Source organism: Galeopterus variegatus, unplaced genomic scaffold (genome assembly GCF_000696425.1).
Source record: "Galeopterus variegatus unplaced genomic scaffold, G_variegatus-3.0.2 Scaffold1000, whole genome shotgun sequence".
NCBI lineage: Eukaryota > Metazoa > Chordata > Mammalia > Dermoptera > Cynocephalidae > Galeopterus > Galeopterus variegatus.
In genome coordinates, this window is record NW_007727111.1 from 450,027 (window position 1) to 460,455 (window position 10,429).

Here is a 10,429-nt window from a genome sequence, read left to right on the forward strand (position 1 = left end):
TGAATAAAACAAAGTCCTTCCCTACATGTACATTATATTTCAGTGAAGTAGACAGACAAAAAACACATAGGCCGTGATGAGTTTGAGGAAGTAAGACGAAGCAAGGTAGGAGATCGATGGGCAGGCCGTGCCGTATCGGCAGCGTACTCTGAGGAGCTGACATACAAACAGAGATCTAAATTAGGTGAGGGAAGGAGCCATGCAGGTACCTGCGAGAAGAAAGTTCCAACAGCAAGTGCAAAGGCTTTGAGGTGGGTCTGTGCTGGGAAAACCAAAAAGTCTGTATAATGAAGCTGATGCAGTTCCTTGTCATGGACTTAATTGCTGGAAGAGAATTCCAGGCCTGTGTGAGAGAAGTGCACACAACAAAGTTCCTAATTCACTTTGAGGTCGCTCACACTAAGGATCAATTCTTTTGCAAACCCTCCTTTCCATCTTTCCCCTTCAGAGGTAACCTGTTTTCCAATTTTTTTTTTTAATCCAGATTTCACCTAGTTACAAATAGCATTAGTTGGCGTTCCTCCTTAGAAGGTCTTGAGTCTGTAGAAGCTATTCATTTATAAACTGTGGCTTGTGTAGTCTTTTAGGAATGGTAGGTCTTACCCTCTTTCACTGCCGTATCCCCAGCACCTAGTACAGTGCCTGGCACATAGTAGGCGAACAATAGTTTTTGAATGACTGAATGACCAGAAGCTTAGTAGTGAGGTTTGAGAAGAAGGATATCGTACAGTGTAAGTTTCCAGATGGGCCCTGAACATTTATATCCTTTAGGAAATAAAGAAAATAATTAAAATGAAATAATTTTTAGAACTAACTTTATAGATAAAAAACTTAAGACTGTATAATTTGAAAGAATCTTATCTACCTTGAGGATATAGGAATGAAATTCTCAATACTATCAGTTACCTAAGAACCTTAAGGATAAATAGATTTAGACATATATTTTCAGTCTTCAAAACTATCTAAATCCTTTTTGGATATAGTGAGAGGGCCTGTCTCATAAAAACCACCACTACCAAAACCAGCTTCATTTTGAACAATTGTCTTTCATTTTCATTCTGTATGTTAATAATTTCTTATGTAGAGGTCTGTCCCCCTGCTAGGTTGCTTTCTGCAATGGAGAGCACTGCTTCTTTAGAGAAAATGCCTGCTGCTTTTTCACTTTTTGAACATTATGATGACAGCTCGGCAAGAAGTGACCAGATGTTAAAACAAGTGGCTGGTAAGCATTTTAGTATGTTAATCACCTGGATGAAATATGGCAGTTTGGGCTTGTTTGTTTTGTAAAGTTTTTGAATGTAAAGACATTTAACTGGAAAAAGAAAGTGTTGGTTGTAAAAATTTAAAGCTAGACTCTGAAATTAAGCGTGAGACCAACATCCCATTTCAACGATAAACCGCATTTCCATTTGAAGCTTTATGCCTGTGCTAGGATATTGAGGAGGTGGAGGGAGGAAAACGGAATTCAAGGTTCTCCTCTTTTTCTTTCATAGGATTTCTTTCCCACTCTTCTAGAGAAGTATTTGCTTTGCACCAGCAGCCAGGTATAGAAGGAAAAAGAAGTGAAATATTTTCATATGTGTTGAACAGACTTTTCCTTATGAGTGGTTTTCCCCTCTTCAGTTCAGTTCTGTTTCTTTTTTTTTTTTTTCAAACTAACCAGATTAGAGAACTAACAGCTCAGCACCATGATCTGTAGCCAGGAGCCTCCCACTCAGCTGTCAGAAGCATCCCTTCAGCTCTTCAAAATATTTTTTAATGTGCTATTTTAACAAACAAGACAATGAAACTTACTTAAATTTCTCAAAGCTGCCATGTTTCAGTGAAGTTACCAAGTTTCACTTACTGTACAATGTGCTCAGATGTCCTCCTTAAAAGATGCTATATTCTTGCAAAACCATCTTAAGGACAGCTGTTGTGTTTAAATTGACTATTAACTTTCATTTCTGTAGGAAGAGTTTTAGTTTAGTAACTAGTATAAGGCTACTGTGTCTTTAAAAAGACAAAAAACTCCACTAAAAACAAAACCCTACCAACCATATGTAAAGTGAAAGATTCAGTCCTTTATCCTAATGGATTTTCTCTAGAAATGTCTCAAAACAAAAGAGAATTTTCTTGTAATGTCTTCAAGACGCATTAGACTAAAGCAGTGATTGTAAACTAAGAAATTTCGCTTAACAGAGCAGTTCTTTTGTTTTCATGGGATTTATTATATGCTGTTGTTCATTTAGAAGGATAAGTTTTGAATACCCGGCGTTCAAACAAAGAACATTGTATATTTTTTTAGAGGTCACAGAGTTAAATTGTCACAAAGTGTAAATGATTAACTCAGAAAGTGCACCCGGCAGTCCCAGTGGTTTGAAGCCCTTTATGGGGAGACAGATCTCCGAGAGATAAATACAGCTTTGTGTTTCTGCTTCACAAAGTTGGAGCGCAGGGTTTTGACTTGCTGCTGGTTTTTGTTCATTTGTGACCATGACCTCTCTCAGATGTAAAGTCCTCAGCTGGTACCTGAAAAGTTAATCTGATGATCCCCTACCCAAACTAAGTAGACACAATGAGGAAAAGATGAGAGTTTTCCAGCAAGGATAGCAGCTCCTACCATTTATTCCGTGCTTAGACAATGCTGGCGCTGTGGAGACTGTTAAGCGTATCTGATCATCTAGTCTCATGACAACTCTAGGAGGGAGGTTTTATTGTTATTCCCATTTGACAGGTGAAGAAAGAGGGGAACAGAAAAATGTCCTATCACTTAAGACAACACAGTCGGAGCAAAAACGCAGAGGGCATGGCTGTGAAAGACGAGATAAACGTGGATTAGCCTAGGCTCCCTTGACTCAGGCTCCTGGGGATTTTTTTTAAATTGTGGTAAAATGCACATAAACTTTACCATCTTACCCATTTTTAATTGTACAGTTCAGTAGCATTAAGTATATTCACATTGCTGTACAACTATCAGCACCATCCATCTCCAGAACTCTCCATCTTGCAAAACTGAAACTCTGTACCCATTCAATAACTCCCCATTCCCCCCTTCCCCTGGCCCCTGGCAATCACCATTCTATTCTGTTTCTATGAATTTGACTACTCTAGGTACATCATATAAGTGGAATCATACATTGTCTCACTATGCATAATGTTCAGGATTCATCCATGTTGTAGCATGTGTCAGAATTTTCTTCCTTTTTAAGGCTGAATAATATTCCATTGTATGTATACACCATATGTGCTTATTCATTCATCTGTAGATGGACACTTGAGTTGCTTCCACCTAAGGCTATTGTGAATAATGCTGCACTCCTGGGGACTTTCTGAAAGCCAGGTTGAATGGAAATCTGTACCTGGCCATAGGTCCTGTGGTCCAAGTTGATTCATGCTTAGCTCCCCAAGTGCAACAGCTCTTTATGGGCACATTCCATCTGGCAGAGGGAATCCACAGGGTGATTCCTCTGCCCAATTCCTTAGCCACTGGGACAGAAGTCTTAAACTTCCATTTTGTATTTTTTAGCATCATACTTATTCAGGTTTATTACTACAGAAGTGTAAACAGAGTTGCTAACGTACAAAATCTGGGTTTCTGATGTTCTTCTGCTATGTAGGAATGGCAAATCCTGCCATTATTATTAGGTTCCATCTATGGAATATTCATATTCCCTTTTTCATTTTAGAATACTTTGAAAAGTAAAAGAATTTCCTGTTTTTTGAAAAAATTATTTTAACTTCAATGCTTTTGGGGAAGAAGAATATTAGGAACAAAATTATTTCTAGCCTATGTATTATTTCTAACCTTAATTCCTTATAACTGCTCCTTCCTCAAAATTAGGTGATTTTTTGGGGGTCAATTATCAGTTTTTAAGTTTGTTATGTTATGAGAGATAGAGAGAGAGAGAGAGGTGAAAAGATGTTAACATTTTTAAAAGGCAGATATAGCTCAGGGCTAGCTGGTTAGCTCAGTTGGTTAGAGCATGGTGCTGAAAAGTGGATATAGGTCAATGTATAATTCATAGAAAAAAAGGTGGCGGGGGGAGAGCATTTCTGTTGTTCATGCCTCAAGGAGTTCTCCAGCACTGCTTCAAAGATGATTGACAATAGTTGAAACATTCTGCTTGGCTCTTCAATAAACCTAGGTAACATGAAAATTTACTGAACTACATTCACCTGGATGGACTCCTTTAGAATGTGACAGCTGCGGGGCTGGCCCGGTGGCGCACTGCTACAGTGCGCCGCTTGAGAGCGTGGCGGCGCTCCCGCTGAGGGTTCGGATCCCACATACAGACCGGTTCCCGCTCACTGGCTGAGCGTGGGGCGGGCGCAGCACCGAGGGTTGCGATCCCGTTGCCAGTCCCGGTCCGGTACAGGCGCGACACTGAGGGTTGCGGTCCATTGCCGGACACGAAAAAAGACAAAAAAAAAGGAAAAAAAAAAAAAAAAGAATGTGACAGCTGTTTCCCACTGGGAAGACAAACACTAAAGTCCACGATGGTATAAGGGCCTCTCAACCATTATCAGTCCCTAGGGAAGTGCTCTGACAGGCAGGCTTCCTGCCTTACCATGCAGCCCCCTAGCAGGTCTTACCTCTGTGGCCTCTGTGGTTGACCAGATGATGAGTCCCTAGTTCAACCCTCATCTTCAGGAGTTTCCTGCTTCTCCCCTCTATTTTTTGTGCTCCAGCCAAGGTCATTTTGCCTTCTGGTCGTGTTAGCACTGGTTATGTGTCAGGGCGCTCTGCTAAGCACTTGATACACATTATGTTGCATCTTACAACAAACCTGGGAGGGAATGGTATTGTTGTTGTAGTGTCATTTTAAAGATGGGGAAACTGAAACTAAGATAACTAGTAAGGCCAGTGAATGGGGGATGTGGCATTTAATGTTGAGTCTGCCTCTCTGCTCTGAAGCCCATGAACTTGACCATTCTTCTATCCTGCTTCTTATTTTTCATAACTGTATTTCTTCAGCTCTTTATCACTAATGAATCTTCTCAGTTTGTCTCTTTTTATTTCATTCTTTAGAGCCATGTATTTGTTCTTATTTTTACCTTCTTGTTGAACTAACCTTTGTTTTCTTTTCCTTTGGTGTTGACTTTTAATAAAGTAATCTCATACAATTTGGCCCATATTATTTTGGTAAGCTTATCTCTCAGGAAATTGTTGACTGGAAAAAAATAACTACAAATAATAAATTAAAAGCATGGCATCTTTTCAACTATGGGAATAAACTTTTTCCTTAATTTCTAAAATATGGTCAGTGTGTTTGTGTCATAACTTTTGGAGGAGAATTGCATAGGAGCTTCATTTATGGTATTCAGTATGCATAATTATAACCTTTTAAAATCTCTAGGAAAACACTTGAGAATATTATTATCTTTAAAATTCAGAAAGACAGAGTTATCCTAGGTGTCTAAAACTTATACTTAATCAGTTAATAGGCTACTTTCCCCCCTACATAGTTTTTATATTTTAATTAAAAAAAAATCTGTAGTATAGCCATGTTGGAAAGACAAAGTGGATCGTAGTTTCAGAGAGTGTATTTTGATATTTTATTTATGCAAGTCTTTTTCAGCCTTGAAGATATAGCAACTATATCTAAATAGGGTTTTATTTGTCTCTATTGTGAATATAGACTCTGTATTGATATAGAACAGTACAGCATTGTTATCTAGCAAAGCACACGTTTTGTTCTGAAGAAAAATCAAGTCATTTGATACATCCTCTAACCTGTATAAGTTTATTGCTCTAAATATAGGACTAAAGAAGAGTATTATCAAGTGATCCCATTTAGGGATCCATTTTTGTTTATATTTGTGTGTATTATATGTGCACATATACAAATGCGTAGGAAACATTCTGGAGGTATACACAATCAATTGTAACAGTGGTTAGGTCTAAGGAATGTAATTGGGGTTGGAAGTTGTCGGGAACAAGGAAGCCCTTCTACTTTTATGCCTTGTATTTTTGTATTGTTTGAATTTTTTTCAACAAGCATAAAAAACTTTTGCAAATACACACCCACACACACACCCACGCACCAATCAATAAAAACAGAATTAGTTATGATAAATCTTGCTTATATTGCAGTTCCACAGCCTCCTAGATTAGAACCTCAGGAACCGAATTCTGCCACTAGCACAACAATTGCAGTTTACTGGAGCATGAACAAGGAAGATGTCATTGAGTCATTCCAGGTTTACTGCATGGAGGAGCCACAAGATGACCAAGAAGTAAATGGTAGGTTTCCTAACACGAATACAGACGCATGTATGTATTTCTGTATTTTAATGTGAAGTATTTAAACATATACATATCACACAGCATTAGATGTCATGGTTGGCAGTTTCTCAGATCAACCTTTGATTAAAGCCACAAACAAGCCATACAGGTTTATTCAAAATGTTCACAATTCTTAAGACATGGACCTAGGTATGGTATAGACTTCTAGTGTCCCAAATTAATATGTGGATAGAAGTGAAAGTGCTTAGTCGGGTGACTGGATGGCATGTCTTATAGTTCAGCCTCTGTAAATAGCTCTCTGCTGAGTAGGACTTCTAATAAGATGTAAGAGCCAGACAGTTTGAGGTGTTTTCTGACGAATCAGGGCTGAGAGAGCTGGCACTCTGTGTTACTTGTTAAAGACAGCCCCACATAACTTTGGAAATCAGATGAGCATGCGGCAGGATCGACATCGTATTATAAAACTCAGGTGCCCAATTTATAATGAGGAATGAATTGTAATATATTTCACTGTTATTAATATTTAAGTCTTTTGAAATGTCATGTGATACTTAATTTAGAAAAAAAGTTTTAAAAAGCAACTGTAGGCATAGTGTAAAGTTAGCTAAGTTTGTCTATAAGGACTCCGATATTATTTTATTTTATTTATGTTTTTATCACTATACAATGCAGTGGACTTTTGTGGCTGTTTACCAATTCCTTCCTTTCTCCCCTCCCTCTCCCCCTTTTCTACCGCCATCAATAGCCTATCTGTTCTCTTAACAAGTTCAAGGAATTATTGTGATTGTTGTGTTTTTTCTTTTCTGTTTGTTTATTTATTAGTACCTATTACCATATGCCTGTCACAACACAAGGAAAAAAATGTTACTAGCCCCATTTTCAAGCAAGAAAACTGATGTGAAGTTAAGTAATTTGCCCAAGGCCACACAACTTACACATGATGGGGCAGGATTCAAACACAGAACTTTCAGACTCCAAAGCTTATGTTTTTGTTTGTCTCTGTTTTGTTACACCACACTTTGTCTCCATCTATATCCAGCTATATCATGAAACTCCATTGCTCTCCAAGACCCCTCTTGACAAATAGTCATTGCCTGGGTTACCTTTTCTAAAAGCCTCACCTCCACCCCCATCCCCACCTTCACTCCAAACACTTCTCTGTCCTGTGTCTCATTGGTTCAGTGCTTTGAAGAGTGCTGATGACAGCTAGCTAATCTGATGATCTATGCTGTGATACTGTGTTATGTGTGTAATAAGGTCTCCTAAAACATGTTATGTGCGTTGTTAAAATCAGCACCAGGGTAACAGGACCTAGCCTAAAGGAATGGTTCCAGTGAAAACTGAGGTCACAGTTTCTGGGCTGTGGGGGAAAAATATTTCAGCGTATAAGTCCGTATGACATTTTTTAAACCAAATTTTCTATCCAGAGAGTATAGCTCATTGGAAAAGAGAGAGGCAATTGAAGAGACCTGCTAAATTGAAAAGCTCCTAAGCTGCTTTTAAAGAAATAATCTGAGTTCCTAACTGGAGGAGTTTTGAAGATGGGATACTCAAGAGTATAAGGGAGAATTACCATAGTTTAATTTTCTTTTTAAAGAAAATTGTTCTTTTTAAAGGAGAGAAAATTTCAGTAAAAATAATGATTGGCCCAAAGAAATAGGTGTTCAGAATTGTACTGAGTAATATTTACTACAAAATAGTGAAAGTAAAATAATTTAAGAAATTTTAAAAGGAAAATTTCTTCATTAAACAAAGCTACTTTTTATAATACTTATGACCTATCAGTTATTTAAATATTTCTATAAATTGTGGAAATCTCTAGTTGAAAGAAACCTGGAATTAATGAAAAGGAACCAGGATTTGAAACTTGGAAAGTCATAATGAATACCAAAATAGTTTACTAATCTGTGAAGATGCTTTATAACATCATAAGGTGAGAAAACATGGGATTGCCCTTTTTAAGTGACGTACTCTTCTGAAATATTGGCATTGGTTCATAAGAATTTTCTTGAGCCTGTAATTACTGAGATTTAAGCTAACATAAACTGTCTGCAATTTTAATATGTACTATTGAAATAAGTTACTTTAATTGTGGTATACAAAGCTGAGAATCTTACTAATATGCTATTATTTTCTGATAAGTGTTCACAAGTAATACTATGTCATTCTAAATATCTTTTTCAGAATGTGATTGCTTTCTTACGTATTCTAAAGAGCTAGTTACCACATAATGGTGTCTGTAAGGCTGTAAATTTGGGTTTTCCACTGAAAAAAAATCATAGACAACTTTTTCTAATCACTATAGCTTTCAGTTAACTTCGGAAGATTCCTTAGATTTTATGATTGTGTTTTATGCTAGAGCTGGTAGAAGAATACAGATTGACAGTGAAAGAAAGTTGCTGCATTTTTGAAGATTTGGAACCTGACCGACGCTATCAAGTATGGGTGATGGCTGTGAACTTCACTGGATGTAGCCTGCCCAGTGAAAGAGCAATTTTTAGAACAGGTAAGGAGATGCTAAGGGGTTGTTAGGAGGCAATACTCAATTCTTCACAGACTCTTGAGATCAACAAATAAGTATTTATTAAGCACCTATCACATGTTGGGTGTTATGGAAAGTGCTGGGTACCCAACAATGAATAAGACTGGGTTCCTGTTCTCAAGAAGCTCATAGTCAAGTGAGAGAGACAGAAAAGCAGAAGATCACAGAAAATATTTGGGAAGGGCCATGATCCAAATATACTCAGGTTATTATGAGAACACTCCAGAGGGGTCCGCAAGACAGCCTGGGGCAGGGGCAGGATCAGGAAGGGCTTCCTAGAACTGATGCCTGGACAGAATGCTTTAAAGGCTCAGTAGGAAGGAATGTGTTAAAGGAGCATATTCCACTTGAAGAAAACGTATGAGCAGAGGCATTGAGGTAAGAGAGAGTATGGAGTGCTGAGGACACTATAAGAAATTTGTTGTTATTTCTTAGACTTAAAAATAAGGAGAGGAAAGGCATGAGGTGAGAACGGCCAGCATACAGAGGCCGTGCTTGCAAGGTAAGAAGCTGGGGCTTCACTGTGTGGGTGCTGAGAGGCCCAAAAAGGTTATAAGCATTGGTATTCAACTGGGAATGCATTCATTCTCATGGGGGAATCTTTTCACAGGGGGCTGAAGCAGGGTAGCATAAACCAAGGCTGCATTGCCTTTAAGGTAGTCGCAACTGCCTCAGGGGAAGAAATTGCTTGCTTCCATCCTTCATCCTTTCTTCTTGCATTTTAAAATAAATCTTTATTGGGCTCCTACTGAAAGCAAGATCATGGCTACTGCTTATTGTAAAGGGAGAGGGGCAAAAATCTGTATTTTTGATCATATATGTATCGAAGAAACTCTGGTGGGATTTATAGGAAGCTAATGGTAGAGGCTTTTGGGGGATAGATGAGAACTGGGCAGTTTGGAAGGCAGAAGAGGAAAGGAGACTTTTCACTATATAAATTTTGATCATTTTTGAGTTTTCAGCCCAGAATGAATTTTCTGATAAAAAATTGAAAATGAAATCATGCCTAAGCATTCTTCTGAGGTACTAGGGAAGCAGGGCTGGCATTGCTACATGATTGACTTGGTTCTTTCTGTGCAGCACCCTCCACTCCTGTGATCCATGCTGAGGACTGTACTGTGTGTTGGAACACGGCCACCATCCGTTGGCGGCCTGCCAACCCAGAGGCCACAGAGACCTACACTCTGGAGTACTGCAGACAGCACTCTCCTGAGGGTGAGGGCCTCAGGTAAGGGTCCCTCTCCATGGGGAAGACTGCCCAGAGCCCAAGGAACCAAGCCTAGGGTCCTAAGCTAATCTCTGAGCTTATTCTCACCAAGTGAGAAAAGCATCCTAAAATCCTGCTGAGCTAATTAAGCTGTTGATTTGATTTGTAGCTCCATCACTATTCATCAACCAGCTCCAAGTTTGTAATAAAACACATGCTACAATTCAGACGAATAACTTCCTTGCAAGAAAAATGTATGTGAATTTTAATGATAGAACATTCTTTGAAGTATATTTAACTTGAGTCATTAGACAGGATTTATGCATATTTTATGCACTTTTTACTAGCTATATTAGAATATGTACCACCTAAGTCAGGAAACTAATAGTGAGCTTGTGTGTAATATAAATTTGAATGTCTCCATGATATATTGCTAACACAAAGGAGCTAA

At 38.4% G+C, this 10,429-nt stretch overlaps 1 protein-coding gene across 1 annotated transcript in view; it reads left to right on the forward strand.

The window, feature by feature from the left end:
• CMYA5 (cardiomyopathy associated 5) overlaps positions 1-9,999 on the forward strand; it is a gene marked incomplete at its 3' end in the record, with an annotated part of 74,535 nt that extends 64,536 nt beyond the window's left edge. Inside the window, exons 7-10 of the mRNA XM_008574152.1 lie at positions 1,104-1,222; positions 6,077-6,226; positions 8,589-8,735; positions 9,852-9,999. Coding sequence (XP_008572374.1) covers positions 1,104-1,222; positions 6,077-6,226; positions 8,589-8,735; positions 9,852-9,999 — 564 coding nt within the window. The remainder of the gene's footprint in view (positions 1-1,103; positions 1,223-6,076; positions 6,227-8,588; positions 8,736-9,851) is intronic.
• Positions 10,000-10,429: the final 430 nt, after the last annotated feature.